General features: G+C 46.2%; 1 protein-coding gene across 1 annotated transcript in view; it reads right to left on the bottom strand.

Moving 5' to 3' along the window:
- Nucleotides 1–289: 289 nt before the first annotated feature.
- LOC310753816 (inositol polyphosphate 5-phosphatase OCRL-like) overlaps nt 290–22,838 on the bottom strand; it is a gene marked incomplete at both ends in the record, with an annotated part of 73,813 nt that continues 51,264 nt past the window's right edge. The window contains 1 exon segment of the mRNA XM_083595150.1: nt 290–353. Within this exon segment, the coding sequence (XP_083451276.1) occupies nt 290–353 (64 nt within the window).

Raw genomic sequence — 22,838 nt, 5'->3', positions numbered from 1 at the left:
AAGACAAGCCGTCCAGCTGGAGAAAAGGGGGGAGGGGTGTACACCACAGGAACGGCCAAGAACGCTGTTTTTTGCTCAGCAATGAGGCGTTAAAGTAGACATACCTTCCTCTGGGTGTGCTCTCTCGAGTTGGGCTCTCCCTCTACTCAGCGGCGGCGGCTGCAGCAAGGTCGGGGCACCCCCCCCCCAGCCAGCGGATTGGCTGGCTGGAACTGGCTGGAATGTCCCCGGATTTAATTAATGTCCCTGGATGTAGTCGGGACCTCCGATGCTGCTTGCTGCCATGGCGTCAGCCATGTTGCAGAGCAGGAAGTCCACAGGCGTAAATTCGGAGACATTCCGGGGACAAATTTCTGCCGGGAAAAATTGCTGAATCCGGGGACTCTCCCTGGCAACCGGGGACGCCTGCTAAGCCTCCTTCTGGCCTTACCTGAGCAGCAAGTGCAGCTTGTCCTGGATCACCGTGGATCCCTTCAGCTGCCATCAAGCTCCCAGGTGTGGATCTGTTGTCCTGACCTGATTTTTAAATAGAATTCCATTAGCCTTTACATTTTTAACTTTTGACTCTTATCTGCAAACCCGCAGCCCCACCTCCCCACCTTAACACTGGGAGGGCCATGTCCCCGGAATTTGTGAAGACAGGATTCTCAAAAATACCTCTGGCTTGCGGCTCCTGGAGTGTTGCTGGCAACGCCTGGAGTTTCTCTTCAAGCTCCTGGACCTTCATAGGCAATGCTTGAGTTTCCTTAAATATTGTTTCAGCTGCATGCCACACCTCAGCCAAAAGAGCTGCTATCACTCAAAAAAAGTTTTAAAAGTTTTTTTTTTAAATTCTCATTAAAGAATTCTATATATATATAACTACTATTCCATCCCCACTCCCCCCCTTTTTCTATTTACTTATTACAATGGTTTTTTTCTTTTCCTTCTCTTTTCTGAACAAACAAACAAACCGTTTTCAGTAGGATTTTTTGTGTTTTCTTTTTCTTTCTTTCTTCTTTTTCTCTCTATCTCTTTTCTCTGTTCCTTATCTTTTCTTTTCCATCTTGTCTTTTGTCTGACACTATAACTTGAACCACCACAGCGACTTTTGATTTTTAAACAGAATTCCATTAGCCTTTACATTTTTAACTTTTGACTCTTATCTGCAAACCCGCAGCCCCACCTCCCCACCTTAACACTGGGAGGGCCATGTTCCCGGAATTTGTGAAGACAGGATTCTCAAAAATACCTCTGGCTTGCGGCTCCTGGAGTGTTGCTGGCAACGCCTGGAGTTTCTCTTCAAGCTCCTGGACCTTCATAGGCAATGCTTGAGTTTCCTTAAATACTGTTTCAGCTGCATGCCACACCTCAGCCAAAAGAGCTGCTATCACTCAAAAAAAGTTTTAAAAGTTTTTTAAAAAAAATTCTCATTAAAGAATTCTATATATATATAACTACTATTCCATCCCCACTCCCCCCCTTTTTCTATTTACTTATTACAATGGTTTTTTTCTTTTCCTTCTCTTTTCTGAACAAACAAACAAACCATTTTCAGTAGGATTTTTTGTGTTTTCTTTTTCTTTCTTTCTTCTTTTTCTCTCTATCTCTTTTCTCTCTTCCTTATCTTTCCTTTTCCATCTTGTCTTTTGTCTGACACTATAACTTGAACCACCATAGCGACTTTTGATTTTTAAATAGAATTCCATTCGCCTTTATATTTTAAACTTTTGACTTTTACATTTTTAACTTTTAACTTTTGACAAGCTCCCAGGTGTGGATCTGTTGTCCTGACCTGAATACAAAAGAAGTGATTTTACATCTCCATTCCAACACGAAACGAAAGCCCAGAGCCTGGCTTCATGCTCCCCCTCATCTGGAATATGGTCACTTCCAGCCCCCTCCCAGCCCAAGGATCTCCTTGTAGAGGACTGCTTGTATGACAGAGAGGTTTTCTGTGGAGTGCTGCCTCCCTCTGCTGGTGCAAGCTGTTTCTCCAGCAGAAAAATGCTTCCTGGTAGATTGGAAGTGGCCACCCCTCTTTCCTGAACCCATTCCATATGCATCCCGACCCCAACTATCAGGATTTGCCATCTGGCCTGACTCTACAGTGCTGCTGATACACAAGATAGGCAATAGCCTGCCACTCACTAACCTAACTGCAGCCTTGCAGGAAAAGAATATAAGAGCAGCCAGAGATTTTGTAGTCCAGCCTATTCACATAAGCAGACCAGTCCCCTGCAGCGCACACCCTCCTACTCAAAACCAAGTCAGCTCACCGCCATAAACTGGGCCTCTTTCTCCTGCTTCACTTCTGAGATATTTCAGGGCAGGCTGGATTAAAGTCGGCTCACATTCCTGGCAAGGCTGTTTTCGTCCACGGAGTTTGTTCTATGAGACACATGAGCCAAATAGCCGAGGAGACAGTTTTTTAGCTGCCTGTCATTCATACACTTTATACTGAAAGGATTTCAGGGGCAGATGCTCTTTTTCTGCATGGAGGGTGGGGGTTTCCAAAGGGGCACTATTCAGACCTGCATTCATGGCTTATGAGTCGTCGCCATGTGACAACTGCACATCATGCTGATGTGTTGAAGGGCTGATGTTGCACTTCCAGGTAGAAGAGCTCGTTGGCATTATTTTAGGCTCTCTGTCAATTGACTTTGTGACATGATGGGGGGGGGAGTTCTTATTTTTAGAGTATTTACCTGCAACCTATTATGTGGGAATCTCAAGGTACTTTACAACTAGGTCTGAAAATAGGCAAACATTGAAATGCAGCAGAATAAACAGGCCTACAGTAAAAAAATATCTTTCAAAGCCCATATTGGCTGGCAGCAGCATCCCCCCAAATCCATGATGGATAAACACTTTCCCCACATGGAGCAGAATTGCACCCATGTTGGCAAAGGCCTCCTTTCTAGAAGGGGGAGCAGAGGCTGCCCCCACCCACTGCTCTCTTCTCCCAGGCATCTGAAGAGACAAACAGCTCCCCTTCTCTACCTGGCTCCATCTCTCACCAGGCCCAAGCAGTATGGCCAGGGGTCAGGGATGGGGGCAGTTGTCCAAACCAGCTGGAGAGACTCAAGGAGGCATTACAGCCTCAAAGCCCTTTCCCTACCTCTCAATCTGGACTTACCTGGCCTTGCCCCTGGCCGCCTTTAGCCAGATCAGCTGTGCTCGGAGCTGGGACAGACCCCTCTGGAGACTTAGAGGTAGAGGAAACAGCCTGGGTCCCCGCAAAGGTGATCACACTTTTCCTACTCCCAGACTGCAGGCTAGAGAATGTCGCTGCACGCTGGTGACCCGTTCCCTGGGTGGTGCACTGGGAAGAAGAAACCTCATCCAGTGATGGGAGGGAAGCACTTTGGCCAGTGCCATGGGGCCTTTCTTCGGAAAGCTGCTCGGGGACCTGCAATGGAGCACTGCCCAAGGAGGAGGAAATGTGGGAGGCCTGCTGGGAAGGCTGCTGGGACCCCGACTCTTCCTGGCTAAGGGAAGCAGCTCTTCCAGTGGTATCTCTGGGAACAGAGGGCATCAAAGTGAGCTGGCAATGAGAAGGCTCAGCCAGGTGGGAGCCGGAGGTCTCTGGGGTCGCACCCAGGGATTCGTTGGGCGAACTTTTCTTCTCCATTCTGTGGACACGAAGGCAAGTCTTCTGACCACTGTACCAGCTGGTTTCAAAGGCTATTTTTTATGAAAGCTTGAAAAACAAAGAAAACACAGTGTCAGATAGCAAGCATTTTGAAAACATAAAAATGAAAAGAAACAGAAGACGAAAAGCTTTCTTCTTTGTTGCAAAGTAATGCCCAAGAATAAGCCCAGAGTAGGTAGGCCTTTTTACTCCTGGGGAAATCACCGGCAATTTCATGCCAAATGCAGCAGAGGGAAGGGGCACAGGAGCTGCTATGAAACAGACGATCCTCAAATCACAGCTGTTTGATGCAGGGATGGAATCAATCCTTTTGCTTCAGTAAAAACCTCAAGGGTCGTAGGTTGTGCTTAAATGAAGTGGATGGTGTTACAAAGGATCTCAAAATGAAAGACCGTTTTTCGATTTGAAAACTGTTGAATGATCTTTACCTATCCTGGGAACAGTACATGAAGAACTACATGAAGATGATGTACAGATGGTATACAACACCAGTGCAGTTAGGGAAAATGTTCAAAACTAGTTCAAATATATGTTGGAAGTGTAAGGAAAAGGAGGGAATATTTTATCATATGTGGTGGGAGTGTAAGGTAATTAAAACATTTTGGGAAATGATATACAATGAATTGAAGAAAATACCCCATTTAACATTTGTTTAAAAACCCGAGGCATTTTTGTTGGGGATTGTAGGGAAAGATCTGCCAAAAAAGTTGAAAAACATCTTCATGTATGCGACAACGGCCGCGAGAGTTCTGGTTGCACAAGGATGGAAGACTGAAGAAACCCCAACTAAAGAATCATGACGAGAAAAGTTGATGGACTATGCAGAAGTGGCAAAATTGACATATAAGCTACAGGACAAGGATAACTGTGACTTTAAGGATGAATGGGAACCTTTTACAAAGTCTCTGAAGACGCAACAAAGTGAATTGGACTCCTTGGCAGGTTTTGAATAAACATCCACAATTTTTTTTTACTGATAATAATCAGCTCTACAGTTTGAGGATCTATACAACTTTGTAACATGCAGAAAACAGCAATATTAGAGAAATCAAAGACTGGAACTGAGGGAAGTTGGGAGGTGGAGTGGGGGGGTGGGTTCTGGGGGGGAGGGGGAAGGGGGAGGGAGGAAAAATGGGGGGGGACTAAGGATATGTTTTTGGATAATATGTCTTGTTATAACTTTGAATATATATATATATTTAATATCCTGGGAACAGTACACCGCAGTGGTGGGCAGTTCCACAGACCCTCCTCCTCTGCTCAAAATGCATACAGACCCATCTTTGCGCGGGGAAGATCCAGACAAAAGGAGTCTTGCCTCCCCCGCCCCCCGATCACTGTTTCACTCCGGAAGGCGTCTCAGACCTGGGTGGAGCAGCCACAAATGACAGGCAAAGAGACAAGGTCCTGCCCAGATTCAGGCTTCCTCATGATCGTGTGGAATCTGTACACGTTTCTGTTGGCGCTTCCACTAGTGATTTATCTGTACAATATCGGACTTCATTTCAGCCAACCACATCCTTCCTCTTCCCCCGACAGCATACTAGAGTTCATACGGATTTCAAAGCATGCTTTGGGAACTTGTATGCTTAGCTTTAAACTCCACAAAATTAGCCTATGGCTAGGATGCTATTTATCAAAGTCTGTGTCCATTAAGATATGGTCAGATACAAGTATGCTTTCCCCCTTGTTATACAATTATTATTTTTAAAATTGCATTCAACCATTTACTATTTAAACAGCTTATACACCACTTGACTATAATCATCTCTGAAGTGACACACGAGAAATACATTGCCAAAAAAGTTAACATTGAAGACATCAGACTTCCGTTACAAAGACCTGCTGGCATAAAAAAAGGATTCGGTAGGTGCTGGGTGCTCTGCCTGATGCTCTCAACTGACAAGATGTAGGTGTGGTTGAATCAAATGGGAACAGTGACCACAGTGCTATCAAATTCAACATACACAGTATGGAAGTGGACAATTGCTAAGGAAATCCAGAACAGACACATTTGACTTCAAAAGAGGAGACTTCCTCAAAATGAGGGATTGGGTAAAAAGGCAGTTGAAGGGGGAAAGTCAAGGATGGTGAGCCCTTCTGTGCTCCAGAGGGCCTGGGTGGCCTCATTCCCCTCTTGTTCTGAGCACTGCAGAGGGAGGCAAACATGTCCTTCCTGGGGGCTGGTCCCTCCCCGCCCTGTTCCTGGAGGGCAGCAGGAGGAGGGGGCTGCTGCAGCTGCCTCCTTTGGGGGCATGGCTCACCTTGCCTGCTCCTGCCCTCCTCCAACACACACAACCTTACCTGCCTCAGCCATCCATGGGGGCTTGAGAGTGTGTGAGCAGACTTTGTCATGGGAGGAGGCAGGCCTTGCAGAGGAGGAATGCTGGGGGCAGGCATTCAAACTCAGCCCTGAAGCTCACTGGGTGACCCTGGGCCAGGCACTCACGCTCAGCCTAACCTACCTCAAAGGGTTGTTGTGAGGATAAAATGGGGGGGGGGGGAGGGAGAACTCTGCACACCAACTGGACCTCCTTGCAGGAAATGGGGGCTATAAATGTAATTGTGTTATTTGTACCCCACCCACCTCACTGGGTTTCCCCAGCCTCTCTGGGCGGCTTCCAACACATATTAAAACAACAAACATTCAAAGCCCCCCTATAAAGGGCTGCCTTCCAGAGGTTTGATAGTTGCTCATCTCCTTGTCACCTGTAGGGAGGGCGTTCCACAGAGAGGCTGCCACCACCGAGAAGGCCCTCCCTCTGCCTGGTTCCCTGCAACCTCGCTTCTCGCGGGGAGGGAACCACCAGAAGACCCTCGGAGGAGGACCTCCGGGCTGAAGGATGGGGGTGGAGATGCTCCTTCAGGTATACTGCGCTGAGCTTCCTGACCTAACATTTGCCTCGCTTAACATAATTAATTAGTAAGTGAAGTTTTCCTCTTCCATTCAAGCAGTACAGGAAGTAAGAACGTGCAAAAAGGAGTACTACTTCTAGAATTCCCAGCTCCTGACATAAAACAGCACAAAGGTTGCCTTTTCTTGACCATCAATCACCTGCGCAAAGTCCCTACACCACCCCCTATTGTGCTTCATTACAGCCCCATCGGTCAGGCCGGACACTGAGGTCCAGCGCTGAGGGCCTTCTGGTGGTTCCCTCATTGCGAGAAGCGAAGTTACAGGGAACCAGGCAGAGGGCTTCTCGGTAGTGGCGCCCGCCCTGTGGAATGCCCTCCCACCAGATGCCAAAGAAATAAACAAGTATACGACATTTAGAAGACACCTGAAGGCTGCCCTGTTTCGGGAAGCTTTTAATGACTGATGTTTTAATGTATTTTTAATCTTTTGCTGGAAGCCGCCCAGAGTGGCTAGGGAAACCCAGCCAGATGGGCCGGGTAGAAATAATTAAAAAATATAATTATTAAATTATTATACGCGTTAGAAACAGAATTTGAAGGGGCAGTCTTTTCTGGCATTGCCAAATGAAGCTGCTGACCCATTTCTAAGTCCTAAAATCCACAATTTCTCTGAATGCCTGAAAAACCCAGTGGTGCAGGACCTCCTAGCATGCCATCTGCTGGGGAACATTTCCTAGCACTTGGCTGGGAGCTGCTGCAGCGCTATAGTCAGGAAAGGCTTTCTGTATATCGGTAAGTCCCAACAGTTGAATAGGAACCTTCAAAAACAATGTATGTATTTGTATCTCATATGTTTTAAGCTATTTCACATGTCCACCAAGCACGAGAAACTGTCCCTTCATCTTCTTGACATTTCCAACAAATATTTGGTATGTTTACATGTATTCTAAATAACTTCTCGGGAGTTAGATGCCAACAATACTGAAATATATATATATTTAAAAGTCTATTTTAAGTCATAACTCAATTATTATTTTAACTCTTTAGTCCACATATGTTACCACTATTCCAACGGTACAATATAACCAAAAAAAGAGAAAATCTTGCCCCTTTAATCATGCACTTTTTAATCTGTTCCTCTTCCATTTAGGATTTCAACAAAAGTTTGTACATTTTTGATATCACATGATGTGCACAATTGTATCTCAAAACCCGTCTTCCACTCTTCCGTACCCCAAGTCTTCATTTCCAACTAGAATCTCTCAATCAATCAATCAATCATTTATTTGTATGTTGCCTTTCCAAATTTCAAACCATGTGCAAGGCAGCTTACAAAAAAATTAAAATATTACATAACTGCAAACATAACAAAACTAGTCGTAAACAATGAACAAAATATCAAAAAGTACACAACGAAATTGAAAAAAAATCCACATAAATAATAAGATTCCATGGAAATCATATAATCCAAACTAAAGAGATAAAAAATTATCATCAGCAACAGCAAACCCCCCCCCCCGGAAAAAGAACCCATAAACAACACCCCAACCCTCTTTTATTAAGTGTAAAAGAGAAACCCCTTGTTTAAATTTTACAATCTCCCCGTTTCCACTTTAAGAACTCTCAGTAGATTAACCATTTCTCTTTATCCGTCACCCTTTTGTCTATAAAAAGGGTCTTCTGGTGAAACAGAGCCTTTGTGTATAAACTAACTTTATATCTATTTTCAGATTCTTAATACGCCACACACGTCTAATACAGTGGTTCTCAAGGTGCGCATTTACTCTGACTTGATCTACCACAAATATCCAAGCCATCTAACCCTGAAATCCTAACCTTCTAATTCCAAGTCTCTTCTTTCTCAATATCCCCCATTCCGTTAACCGCACCAAGCAACAAGCTGTAAAATGCAAGTTTAAAACGCAAGCGTTCCTTTGCATCTCGCAGAACTTTAAATGTAATTCGTGGTTTTTTCACCTGTCCTCCAAACTTCGGTCTTTTTGCCATCCTTTAAATGGGAAATCAGTAGTCGAGCCATACTTTTTGGTAAAATGTTCGTCTGGATCCCGGAAGTCCTACCTGAGAAGAACAATAGGAGTGTCCGCTAGCGCCAGCCACTTCTCCTTCTGCAAGCAGCGCCACCCGAATTCCCGCCTGGGATGAGCCGCTAAACTCAGCCGCCGGAGAACGACTGGGGCGGGCGGCAAGTGGGAGGGGGAAGTTGTGTGCTTCTGTCCCGTCAGAAAAGTGCTGGTCCTCCCCGGAGGCAGCCTGCTTGCAGAAAAGGGGGCTGGGCTGCCTCAAAGCCCGTCAAGGCCACAGGCTGCTAGCATGACTCATCCCGGCTTTATCATCTGAGGGGAAAGGGTGCGTGGTCTTAAATGCTGGCCTTGGCAACTTGGCTGGGCCAGCTTAGCCTCCCTCACAGAAGGTTGTTCTGAAGATACACTCAGGAAAACACCCGAGGCATGAAGAAGAAGAACGAGGAGAGTCTGGAAAGGGGGGTGGGGAGCGCTCCCACCCCAGCCGCTCCAGGATGGGAAGTGCGTCCCAGGGGAAGCGGGATTCAGGCGGAGGAGGACGTCGGGTTGGGTGGGGGTTGCCAGGAGCAGCACAATGTCCTTCGAACCCCCGGCTTCCACTCTCCAGGCAGGCACCCAATGTGGCCAGCTGGCACTCCAGCCTTGGCGTGCAGATCCCGGGTTCAGCCCCAGATCTCTGGAGCGGAAAGGCTCTTGGGCGTGAATATGAAAGGCAGCATCTGTCAGAATAGGTCATACTGAGCCAGTACAGATGAACGTGACTATTGGTTCGCTTCCTCTGCTATCTGCCTTTTTGGGCACCTCAGAGGTGGCAGAGAGAGGCAGGGGAGAGACTCCGGCCTCTACAGAAGGCTGCACCCCTTTCCTCCATGTCCCCACCCCAACTCTTAGGACCAGAAGCAAGAGACAGCTTTGCTGAGCACGTGCCCCTTCCCAGGGAGATGCAACTCTGCACTACTGTTCCCTGAATTGCTTGCGAAGCCATACTCCAGGCTCCAGGCTCTTATTGTCACAGCCCTGCAGGATCAGACCAAGGCCCATCTAGTCCAGCTCTCAGCAGCCCAGCAGATGTCCAAGGGAAGCCCCAAGCAGACTCCAAATGCAGCCCCACTCTCCCCACTGGGGACACCCGCAACTGGTAAGCAGAGGTAGAGTGCCTCTGCGGCTGGAGGTGCAACATGGTCTAACCCTCCATGAATTTGACGAATCCTTTCTTAAAGCCATCCCCGTCAGTGCCTCTGGAAGGAGGAAATTTCAGTGTCACTAGGCACTCTGTGTCTGGCCTGAATCTGCCATCATTCCGCTTTCTTAAAGAGATCCAGGTTCTGATATTATGAGGAGGAAACATCGCTCTGCACCTTTCCCACATCATGCATACTTCTATGATGTCCCCACTTCCCCCCCCCCTCGCAAAGCCCCAAAGCCTCCTACATTGTAAGCCTTCCTTACAGGGGAATCATCAGAACCACCTGTGCTGCAGAGCTTCTGGCTGCAGGCGACTCATGGAGATTTGCATTGACTGCTGCAATGCACCCCTAATGATTCAGATTGTATCATTATAGTGTCATTGTGTTGATTTGTTATTGATATATTAAAGGGGCCTGGGACTTGCCTGTCCATTCCCAACAGCAAGGGCCCCTCGCCAGTTGGCTTGCTTCCTCTGAGGCCGCCTCAGCTCCTGGCAGCCCACACCCCCTGGCCAGCCCCAGAGGCACCATTCTCTGGGGGAGAACAGCTGGGCAAGCCTTGGGGAGGCAGAGATGGCATCCGAGGAGGGAGGGAAGGAAAGAGGGACAGAGGCCAGTGTCTCCCGCGGCACCCCGACCATCATTCAAGGCACCCCAGCTGCCACAGCACACTGCTTGAAAACCACTGCAGAACTGGGATGGGAAAGGTTTCTAGTCCAACTAACTGGTCTGGAGAAGAGGAAAGGCAGCCATGCTTGCTCCTTTGTCTTCTCCGAGGAGACTTCCAGCCTGACTTCTCATCTTGAGGCCCCAGCGAGAAGTGGGAAGAGGAGGAGGAGGAGGAGAAGGAAGCATCCCCAGAAGAAGTGTGCTCCCCACCAGTAGGTGCTTCCACCCCCCACTCCTAAATCTGCTTCCAACAGATACTGGGGGGGGGGGGGCATCCTGCACCATCTGGTCAATTCCTGGTGTTAGGAGAATTAGAAGGTCTAAGATATAAACACATACATAAATACCGTAAGTAGTTCTCATCACAAAAGAATATGCAGGTAAACCCATGAACAGACAGGTAAACCCATCAACAGGTTTCCTGCCAGACAGGAGTCTGCTGTAGGCCGCCCCTTCTGTGATTTATGTATCGTTTTTCGCTGTATCGAATCGTATCCTTTTTGCTGTATCTTTCTCATTGACTTTAAGAATGGATCTGAATGTATTTTTCCTCAAAATGCTGTACTTTTTCTTGGTCAAATTTGAAGCTTTCCTTGTTGGGTCGAATTGCAGCTATAAAGATGAATGTATTGCCTAGAATGCTGTTTTTGTTTCAAACACTGCAAATTGTGGACAAGATGGATTGTTTCAAGAAGTGGCAGAAAGATATCTCTAGATTTGTCTGGCAGGGCAAGAAGCCCAGAATAAAATTTAAGATATTAACTGATGCAAAGGAAAGGGGTGGATTTGCCCTGCCAGACTTTAAACTTTACTATGAATCAGCAGCATTCTGCTGGTTGAAAGACTGGCTGCTTCTTGAGAACACAGACATTTTGGATTTAGAAGGTTTTAACAATGTTTTCGGGTGGCATGCATATTTGTGGTATGACAAGGTTAAAGCACATAAAGCATTTAAGAACCATATTGTCAGGAAAGCTTTGTTCAATGTTTGGATAAGATATAAGGATCTATTGGAAAACAAAACACCAAGGTGGCTGTCACCAATGGAAGCAAAAGCCCAGAAAAAGCTCAGTATGGAGGCCAAATGGCCGAAATATTGGGAAATTTTGGAACAAGAGGGAGATAGACTAAAACTGCAGAGTTTTGAGAAACTAAAAAACAAAGTGCGAGATTGGCTTCATTACTATCAGATAATGGAGGCATATCATTTGGACAAGAAAACTGAAAACTGTATATCATGAAAATGATATACAGGTGGTACATGACCCCAGTCAAGCTTGCAAAAATATATCACTTGCCCGATAATAAATGTTGGAAATGTAAAGAAAATGAAGGTACATTCTTTCACCTTTGGTGGACGTGCCCAAGAATCAAGGCTTTCTGGGAGATGATATATAATGAAATGAAAAAGGTATTTAAATATACCTTCCTGAAGAAACCAGAGGCCTTTCTTCTGGGCATTGTCGGCCAATTGGTGCCAAAGAAGGACAGAACTTTTTTTACGTACGCTACAAGAGCAGCAAGAATACTTATTGCAAAGTATTGGAAGACACAAGATTTACCCACTTTGGAAGAATGGAAGATGAAGATGATGGACTATATGGGATTGGCAGAAATGACTGGCAGAATCCGGGACCAGGGAGAAGAGGCGGTGGAAGAAGATTGGAAGAAATTTAAAGACTATCTACAGAAATATTGCAAAATTAATGAATGTTAGAAGGTTGTTGGATAGAAATTAAGTGGTTTCCAGCTGTAATGCTTTAAGAATATGGAAGAAGGGTATGGTGTTGGATTGGAAATAAGTGGTATTAGTAACAAAGTTAATAAGAATATGCAAAAATGAATTGATAATGGATGAAAATACTGAGTTATAAAATGTCAAGATATAGAGATAAGATAAATGAAAGAGGGTAAGGATTTGCTGATTTGATTATTTAAATGGGAATACAAGAAGGGGAGGTGTGAGGAAGTCAAAGAAACAAGCAAATGAGTTTTAAATTATGAAAAAGAATTGTTTTTAATTTTTTGTATCTTTTTTGTGTGTGTTTATTCTTATTTTTTTCTTGTTTTTTTATTATGTGTTTCTGCATATCTGTTTTTTGTAAAATCTTAATAAATATTTCTTTTTAAAAAAATGCTGTTCTTTTCTAAATGTATCCAAATGTATCCGCATGGGTTTTTGTATTTCCCCCCAATCTCATCGCCTAGAGAATGTTCCTTAAATGTAACAATCACTTGTTCCAAATGTATTTGATTCAAATGTATTTAAGGCCCCACTTTTCACATGGTGTCCTGTTGTGTGTTCGGAAAGTACTCTTTATTGTTTGATTTGGGTTAATGTCAGAATAAAAGCGAGTTCCTTCAAAATAACACATTCCTTTTTATCTTACCAATTTCTCATATTGTAAGAAGCGGAAGAAGAAACCATAGAGAGCATTCATATTTTCCTTCTGATCAATGAAGTCAAACGTTACAATTATCCATTTTAGAATGAGCACCTATAGGGAGAAGACAGATCTCAGTAAGCCAAAGCAAGGCCAAGACAACAAACCCCTTCTGGAATATGCTCAGCGTGTACAACATCTAGCTGAATCATCACCAGGATAACTAAGTCAGACTGGGGAAAATATCATTCTTCAGAACCAAGACATCATTACCATGCTTTCCAAGTTACCTGAAAGTCACTAGAACACTTGCGAGCACAGAGCCAAGACACAGCTGAAATAAGAGAATCCTGCAAACTTCGGGGTTTGTAGATGGTTGTAAAGGTTGCTGAAAGGTTTCTAGTTCACTAGTTGGAAACAGCTTCCAGGCTAGGCAGGACCAAGGTTGCTTTGTAACTGTTGCTGTCTGCCTGCTTGCCATCGTGCATATTTGTAAACCATTTCTGCCAAAATATATCCATCTGCAATAGTAGTTTCTGGAAGCAGACCCTGCAAGAGTGCACACTCCATGAAGTCCATTTGAAGAGTGTTACGGAATGGAGGGGGGGCATATGAACGAAGTCTTACTCCCGAGTAAGAGACGTAGAGCCCGAGGCGATGACCTCAAGGGAACCCTGCCACACTAGGACTCCCCTCGCCCCGTCACAACGTTGCACCAAGCACCGCACAAAAGTCCAAAACCCCGAGAAGAAAGCGCCATTTCTGACCCCGTATCCCGATGCTATACACGATCGATGTATTTGATGAATGAACAATGTATTTGCATGAGGATGCGCTCTAGCCAATCAGATGGCATTGAATGTAGCCCTTCAGCCAATCGCAGCAATGCCATGGCTCTGCAGAGGCAGCTCAGCTCCAGCTGTTTTGCACGCTCCACTGAGCGCTGACAAGGTGATGACAGCTCCCGCTGCGAGAACAACGGACTGAGTCAATCGAAACCTCCTTACCCTGTTAATCCAATCAAAACTAGATGTTGTTCAGTCGTTTAGTCGTGTCCGACTCTGCGTGACCCCCTGGACCAGAGAAGAAGAAGAAGAAGAAGAAGAAGAAGAAGAAGAAGAAGAAGAAGAAGAAGAGGAGGAGGAGGAGGAGGAGGAGGAGGAGGAGTTTGGATTTCATATCCCGCCTTTCACTCCCCTTCAGGAGTCTCAAAGCGGCTAACAATCTCCTTTCCCTTCCTCCCCCACAACAAACACTCTGTGAGGTGAGTGGGGCTGAGAGACTACAAAGAAGTGTGACTGGCCCAAGGTCACCCAGCAGCTGCATGTGGAGGAGCGGAGACTCGAACCCGGGTCCCCAGATTACGTGACTACCGCTCTTAACCACTACACCACGCCAGGCCCTCCTGTCTTCCACTGCCTCCCGCACTTTGCTCAAACTCATGCTGGTAGCTTCGAGAACACTGTCCCACCATCTCGTCCTCTGCCGTCCCCTTCTCCTAGTGCCCCCCATCTTTCCCAACATCAGGGCCTTTTCCAGGGAGTCTTCTCTTCTCCTGAGGTGGCCAAAGTCTTGGAGCCTCAGCTTCAGTATCTGTCCTTCCAGTGAGCACTCAGGGCTGATTTCCTTCAGAATGGATAGGTGTGATCTTCTTGCAGTCCATGGGACTCTCAAGAGTCTCCTCCAGCAGCAGAATTCAAAAGCATCAATTCTTCGGCGAATGTGAGCGGTATTGGCTTAGGCATTGATTGGACCTGACTATATCTGACTCCTGCCCATTGTGCAGGAAGTCCCAGTAAGGGTAAGCCACCGGTAGGGAGAGCCCTGTCGATGCGAACCAACTCAAGCTCCCCCTGGTGCTCCCGTCGGGGTCGTGTCAAGGCCTTAGTCCCCCAGCCGGGCTTCAGACTAGATCAACACCCCCGGATTCCTTTAACGGAATACCCTTAAGCATGGAGGGGCAGGTGATGGCCACACCTCCCCTCCCCCACACAAGGTCAAACAATGCCTAACCGCAACCCTAACAAAGTTGTGACGATTGCTACGAGGTAGGCGAAAACCAAGTGTCCAGTGCCAATTTGCCAAGTGGTAAAATTCCTACCAGGCCCCTCGGACAACCAAGGCGAACAACCAAAGTCCACAGCAAGGCCATTGCCTAACCTGCAAAATAGGGAGGGAGGGCGGGTGATTGAGGAAGCGAGCCAAAGAGGAAGTCCTCTGGGGGCTGGCTGGCCCGGCTCTGACGTGGCCGGGATCCCATAGGCAACGGGGGACAGAGTCCCCCGCCCCTGGTGGGGAGTGGGTGGCCACGTGGTCCACCACAACTCCTCCCCACCGGGAAGTGGAGCGGATTTCCCAAGACATATCCTGTATTTGCATGTTACCCCAACACATTCCCCCTATGTTAACCATGTATAACCCTCCCCTTTTCTGGTGGAGTGCTGATGTTTAGTGAACTGTCTGCTGGGATAAGATAGGAACTTTTAAAAGTCCTTGTCACCCCGTTCTCGGGGTTCAATTCCTCTCTGAACCTGTTGCGCGATAAACTTTGGTCTCCGCTATTTGCTCCGGTTGGTGGCTGGACTCCTTCTTTGTTCCGCAGGGACCCACGGGCTCTGAGCAGCCTCCCATCTCGATTTTTCCGTAACAACAGAAACTCGACTAACCCTCTTGAGAGAAGAAAGGTGGCTTTTGCTCCCGCTGCAATGTTGTAATCTAAATAAGCACATCTTCCTACAAGTGAATAGTAGCCACCTATCTGGGGGGAAATAAAGTGGTATGCTGAGAGACATGGTTACGGTGGAGAGCAAATCTGTGTTCCACAATCCGAACATCCCGAGAGAAACCAGGTGGCAGCTTTTTTTTACTGTGTCCACAGAACTCAATGAAAGCCTGTGGGATGTAAACACAGGAGCAGTCAGTGACAACATTCCTAGAGTGTACATGTTAGAACATGGGGAGGGATGTTTTTCCAGCAAGCAGGTAAACTTCCTGGGGACGGACTTCCTCCGCATGTGACCAGAGGTGGGTGTGGCCTCACCTGTGCAGGTAAATGATAAAAGCACAGGGCAGGCAGCCATCTCTCTCTCTTGCCTCTTGCCTCTCTCATCTTCATCTTTCAAAGAAGCAGGATGCCCTCTTGGCTCTCAGCCAAGAGAGGAGGATAGGATTATCTTCCTGTAAGATAGATTCTAAATGTATTTTACCTTTTTAAGCCTGTCTGCCTTCTGGGATCATATTGTGAACAGAACGTGAGTAAACTCTTTTATACTTTTATAAAGACTGTGTCGTGTCTTGTATTTTAAGAGGGATCAAAAGGGGGAAATTACCAGAGTAATTATTATAGAGGTTCTAGCGAACCTGTGCAGACGTTACCGTTGCGAACTTAAAAGGGGGAATGTTATAAACTCTGCTGATATTTTGGGAACTTGTTAGCACAAGTTGGACTAGGATATAATCTCACAATATATCCTCTCCTGCATCCCTGAACATTCCCACAAAGCCAACCAGTGGTTTTGCAGTTGCTTTCCATGGACATTTTGCAACCAAGCACAGAATTCCTTGAACCTCGGAAACGCTTCTGATTTCTGCTTGAGCATGAACACATGAATGTACCTGGAAAAAGCATCAATCAATACCATGAAGTACTTTGCTCCACCTAGAGAGGTTGCAAGTGGACCAACAAGGTCTGCGTGGACAGTCTGGTAGGCTTTAGATGCCCACCTGCCAGAAACCTTGCCCTATTGAACTGTGTGTCATCATGATGGCCTTGGCCGGTTGTGAGTTGTGAAGGCCGCTTCCTGCAAGGCCCTTTCCACCTGGCCTGGGGGGCAGGGCCCAGACACCAGCTCTACTAAAGAGGCTCCTGGTGAGACCAGAGGGACATCGCTCGGCCTGACAAGAAGCCCAAACTATTGGATTCTTTTGCCCCATCTTTTTGTGCCTGCTAAACAGCCGTGTCATGCTTATGATCATATTTTATTCTCTTGGGAATTCTGCTGTTTTAAATGTGCATTTTATATTTGACTTTACTTAGCAATGTTGTTGTTTTTTTGGGGGGGGTGCTTAAGTTTTTTGTTTTGTTTTTGTTAACTTTGTGTTAAATATGTATTCTGTAGTTGACTTCCTTTGTAATGTTTTATTTTGAAATCTTTAATATTTCAGTTTTTGGTTAACTATGTTGCTTTAACTGTATACTCTATATTTGACATTCTTCAGATTGTTTTATTTATGTTTTAATATGCTGTAAACTGCTTTGAATTTTTTCTTGAAAATATAAAGCGCTATAGAAATGAAATAAATAATAATAATAATAATAATAATAATAATAATAATAATAATAACGTTCATTGAAATGTTGTGTCCAAAGACTGCAGCCGATGGAGAGATCACCCCTCCCTCAATTTTCTATCAGATTATTTAGATTTGGTAAATAATTCTTAATGCTATTCTTATTGTATTGATTATTATAATTGATTTATGTAGTTCTGACGGTTTAGCTGCCTTGAGCATGAAAATAGAAAGGCAGGATACAAACCTAATCTAATAAAGAGCCCTCCTCCTCCTCCTCCTCCTGAGCCTGGGGCAGGACCGTAGCCTGAGAGAGAGAGGGTTGCACAGTTCCCCAATTATTTTGGAGGAATTCCACACCACACATTTAAAGCTCTTACACCACTTGAAAGAGTCCAGGCTTTCCCTCAAGAATCCTGGGAACTGCAGTTTGCCAAGGGTGCTGAGAGATGTTAGATCTGTAGCAAACAGAGGTTCCCAGGATGTGTTGGGTGAATCTGTGACTCTTAGTGCAATGCTTCTTGAAATGTGTGGTTGTGACCATTGTCCTCATAACAGCACTGGGGTTCGGAGTGCAGTGTGTGTGTGTGTGTGTGTGTGTGTGTTGCAGAATGGTTTAATTAGCTCATTCTCCTCCTAGCACATCGTCTTCATTCAACTCTGGCTGTTGACTGAATGCTTTCTTATAATTATTCTTATGTTTAAGTGGGCTTTGGCCTCCTTCCAGACAGCAGCTTGAAAGGGAAGCAGAGGAAAGCTCAAATGATGACAGAAGGCAGGGGCATCCAACAAGCAAGAGTTTTGGTTTGGATGTGACACTTTTAGACTTCCCCAGGCCATCCCGAAGCCCCAATTTCACTCGGCCCCATTTCACTCTGGTCCATCTGAGTATCTCCTTTCCACCTATGCCTCCCCTCCCCCCCAAATATTCACAATTAAGAAATCAGAAAACAACCCCCACCTCTCTTTCGACAGAACTAGATGGAATGATCAGGCATAGCAACTCCTGCAGAGAGGATAAAACCAAAATGTTTCCAAGGGACACATTTATCAAACAAGCTATCTGCCCATAGCTCAGTCAGTAGAGTGTGAGACTCTTCATCTCAGGGTCGTGGGTTGGAGCCCCACGTTGGGCAAAATATTCCTGCATTGCAGGGGGTGGACTAGATGACTCTTGTGGTCCCTTCCAACTCTACAATTCCATGATATCCTGTGAGGAGTAGTCTGAAGTGAAGGCACAAGACAGGAGTTGATCATCATGTGAGCTGCGCACAGGTGGGCTGAAGCGAGCTGCTGACCAGTCCTGTGGAGCCTCCTTTTATTGAGACAAATATGCAAGCTAGGCAGATACATTTTGGGCTGTGACCTTTACACACCTTTGGTCCCAAGATCGTGGGGTGGTACAAAGTTATTTTGGCACCTGTTTCCACCGCGTCATTTTCCCCTTGCACAGTGTATGACGAAGGAGACAAAAGGTCTCAGGGACAAAGGTTACAGACAGGACACCGCAGACTGCTGGGACCGCAAAAGGTCAGACAGAGGGAACGATGTTCCAGACAGCCATGACTTTGTCTGTGAGGGGGAGTATGCTACGCACCCCAGGGTGACGCGTGCAGGCAGACTGTGGCTGCCTGCTGGTGGGGAGTGTGCTCCCTCTGGACCCCACTGCCCACTCCGCGATTATCCCTACAGTAGTCAACTGAGTTTTACTCAGAAGAGATGCGTCAAAATCAACACAGCCATGTAATTTGTGCCCATCAATTTAAATAGGTCTGCTGTGGAAAGGACTGATGTTGACTACAACCCTGATGTTTTCTGATTATTTTATAGAGCGTTTCCCTCAATACCAAAAAATGGAGGCAGAGACAATTTACTGAATTTCAAAACCACCGAAGCTTTATTGAATGAACAAATCAATTTATTACAGCCACAAACCAGAATATGGACTTATACAGAGATAGAGAACATGTAGAAGAAGAAGAAGAGTTTGGATTTGATATCCCGCTTTATCACTACCCTAAGGAGTCTCAAAGCGGCTAACATTCTCCTTTCCCTACCCCCCCCCCCCAACAAACACTCTGTGAGGTGAGTGGGGCTGAGAGACTTCAGAGAAATGTGACTGCCCCAAGGTCACCCAGCAGCTGCATGTGGAGGAGCGGAGACGCGAACCCGGTTCCCCAGATTACGAGACTACCGCTCTTAACCACTACACCACACTGGCTCTCATATATATGTAGGTTAAAATTAAAATCTATAAGCTAGAACACAGTAAAGAATACAGATGTGAAACTATTAAAATGTGTAGTTTAAGACCTTAACCGCTAATTTTAAATATGCATGTCAATGCTTTATTATAAGTAAGGCAGGTAAAATAATTATTACTCTTAATAGTGTTCATTGCTATGAGGCTTCTTGAAGCAATTCAGAATACAATCAACATTAGCAGAACACTTTCCTTTACAAGGACAATTTAAAAAGCAACAATTTAAAAGCAATAAAAAAGTAATATTGCATAGGAAAGAATTCTAAAACAACAGCAATGATCACAATTAGCAACAACACACAATGAAACAGCAAGCAAAAATTGCCACTCCATCATCGCTGAGTCTTGAAACTTGTGTCTTCTCCCCATAATCGAAACTGACATCAAGTCTTATGTCATCTGGAAGAGAATGAAGGAGAAGAGAGATGAATTTCTGCCACATTTACTGATTCACCAAATTGACCTGGCCCCCATTCCACCCTATTTACAAGGAGGCTTTATGGATCCTGTCTTTGGTGGCAACGACTCCTTCCAAGCCTGCAGTTTGGCCATCTTTGTGCTGTGGCAGGATTTCACAGCCACATGACCCAGGAGGTCTGCATCAAGCAAGGATGCTGCAGCTACTGAGTGGGCTCTCCTTAGTCTGGAAAGTACGACTGAGGGAATTGGCTGGCTCAGGGGGCGTGACCAGCCCTATTTATCGCTGGCACGGCCGGGGATCTCCCTCTTTTGCCGGACTTGGTTTTTCGCCTACCTGGGGGGGGGGGGGTTGCGAGTTGATGTGCATCAGCAGGACTCCCTCTACTGGTGGTTAACCCTTCCCGGGCTTCAAGCGGACAGGCTGAAGCCGGATAGTCAGTTAGGACCAATGCCTAAGCCAATACCACTCATCACCTGTAACCAATAAAGTTGTGGCCATATTTAGCCCATTAACCTGAAATAATTGTGTCATGTGTCTTTATTTCCACTTTGGAACTCGCCACGCAATAGGGCTCTTTTTGTTTTTTTATGCACCCACAGACCCCAAACGGCTCTCCACAGGAACACAGTGGTGCATCTCATGTATGGGGGGGGGGGGATTCCAACACTCCCCCCACCCCCAGCAAAGGAAAGATAAGAGAAGCATTTCCAGCATTTAAAAGAGCCCTCAGCATAATGCTTTTAGGACAGCAGCCCTGCCTGGAGAGCGAAGGGGGCTGCTAGGAAGGTCGTCAAAGCATCAAGGCATAGATGAGCCAAAGAATGCAATGAAAACTCTCTTAGAGTCAGAGTGACTGACAGGAAGACTGACAGAACCCCTGTCTGTTGCAGTTGATGGCTGAAGAGTTGAGAAACGGAGAAGGGGTAGAGAGAGGGGGGTGTATAGTGGCTAGAATTCTGGACTAGGAGGACCTGGGAGATCCGAGTGCAAATCCCCACTCAGTCATGAAGTGCACTGTTTGATGTTGGGTCCAGTCACTCTCATCCTAGCCTGCCTAACAGGTTTGTTGTGAGGGGGCAAACAGGGGGAAAGGCAAGCCATAAATGCCACCTTGAACTGCTTGGATGAAAAGTGGGCTACGAATGTAATAAAAAGCATCCCAAAATAATGATCATGGAAGGTACCCTGGGGATCATCTAGTCCAACCCCCTGCAATGCAGGAATATGCAGCTGTACCTTATGGGAATCGAACCTGCAACCTTGGTGCTATCTGCAGCTCCCTCTAACCAGCTGAGCTGCAATGAGATTTGAGGGAGAATGGGAAGGCGGGTGGGAAGAGAAGTTAAGCTGTTCAGGAAGGGGTTGAATTCCATGGGGATGCTGGCCGTGTGGGGGACCCCAAACCCTCGCCCCAGAAGATTACAAAAAAGAAGCAGTCGAAATCCTACTTACAGATTCACGATGCTGGCCATCTCTTCAGGTGAAATCCCCTCCTGTTTAAACTCAACTGCTTTAAAATGCTCACACAACACTAACTCTGACCCTTGCCTCTAACCCTATTGCTACTCCTCTCTGTCTAAAACATACAGGAAAATATGTGCACAAAATATACAGATGAAAATGAAATGATAAAGTGAAAGCATTTGTTGAAATACAGTAGAGAACTCACGCCTCCCGAGTTGAGGGAGGCCTTGCTTTGCATGCAGGAGATCCCAGGTTCAGTCCAGGATCTCCACCAGACAGGGCTGGGACTGCCCCCTGTTTGAAAACCCTGCAGCGCTGCTGCCAGTCAGTGTAGGCAGTGCTAGGCTAGATTGACTCTGTCAAGTGCAACTTCCTATGAATGCTCCTCTTATACGATTTCTCGAAACACAAGCAAGCTACCTTATCAACGAGTTGTGAGAGTTCATTCATGGCTTTTAACAAACAGCAGAAACCATTTTATTATTTCTATGTGAGTACAGAAATCCTGAATATGAAAGGAAGGAAACTTCCTGCCTCTGCAATAAAGGCAGCTGCACTGCTAGGTGAGCTGTCCCGATGCCAACTGAAACAGACCCTCCAAAGATTCAAAGGTGAAAAGGGAATTTTGAGCATCTGAGCACAACTGGGCCGTCTTCTGCGTTAACGTGAAGTGCAGGAAGTGATTGCCTTGAGCAGGGGTAGGCAACCGAAGGCCCGGGGGCCGGATGCGGCCCAATCGTCTTCTCAATCCGGCCCACGGACAGTCCGGGAATCAATGTGTTTTTCCATGAGTAGAATGGGTCCTTTCATTTAAAATGCACCTCTGGGTTCTTGGTGGGGCATAGGAATTCGTTCATTTTCTCTCTCCAAATTATAGTCCGGCCCCCCACATGCTGTGAGGGACGGTGGACCAGCCCACGGCTGAAAAAGGTTGCTGACCCCTGGCCTTGAGCCTCCTCAGGACTGGCGCAGGGGCCGTGCATTTCAGGGTGCCAGCCAAGGCCCCTGCCCCAGTACTGATTGCTGATTCTACTGAGTCCATCAGTATATTGTTGTGAAGTGACCTGGCATTTTTAATGAAGTGCAATATAGGCTTGTCTTACATCTTTAACAACAACAACAACACAGTAAATTGCACAGAAGAATTCCATGTTGCCTGTGGGAGCGGCTGGGTAGACCTCTTTGCAGCTGCATGATCCAGGCATTTGATCTATAAGCAACTGGTCAATCTTCATAATTGGCTCTGACTTCGTGTAGGAGATGGAACGCATTCTTCTATTTCTCACCCCCGTATTCCACCCCCACCCCCCTCCTCCTATACTCGGACGGTGCCGACTACTCATCTCTACAGAGTGAAATGTTTATGAGTCCTGCAGATCTAGTCTCAGACGTCAAACCTCTACCCCAAAGACGGGGGAGCCTGTGACCTTCTAGAGCATACATTTCTTTGGACTGCTATATGCTGAAGTGAACAAATGTTTTGTCTGAAACCCTTGAGAGCTTCTGTGGGCCGCCCGAGAGAGCACTGGGCTAGAGGGATCATGGGGATGACTTGTTCCACAACAGCAGATGGCATGCAGAAATTTAAACTGTAGCAAAGGGAGGTAAACTGTCTAGCTAGCTAGCTA

This window comes from Podarcis filfolensis (genome assembly GCF_964270895.1).
Source record: "Podarcis filfolensis genome assembly, chromosome: W".
In the NCBI taxonomy this organism is placed as follows: domain Eukaryota; kingdom Metazoa; phylum Chordata; class Lepidosauria; order Squamata; family Lacertidae; genus Podarcis; species Podarcis filfolensis.
The sequence above is the reverse complement of the archived record's forward strand: the minus strand, read 5'-3'. Positions and strand labels throughout refer to the sequence as shown.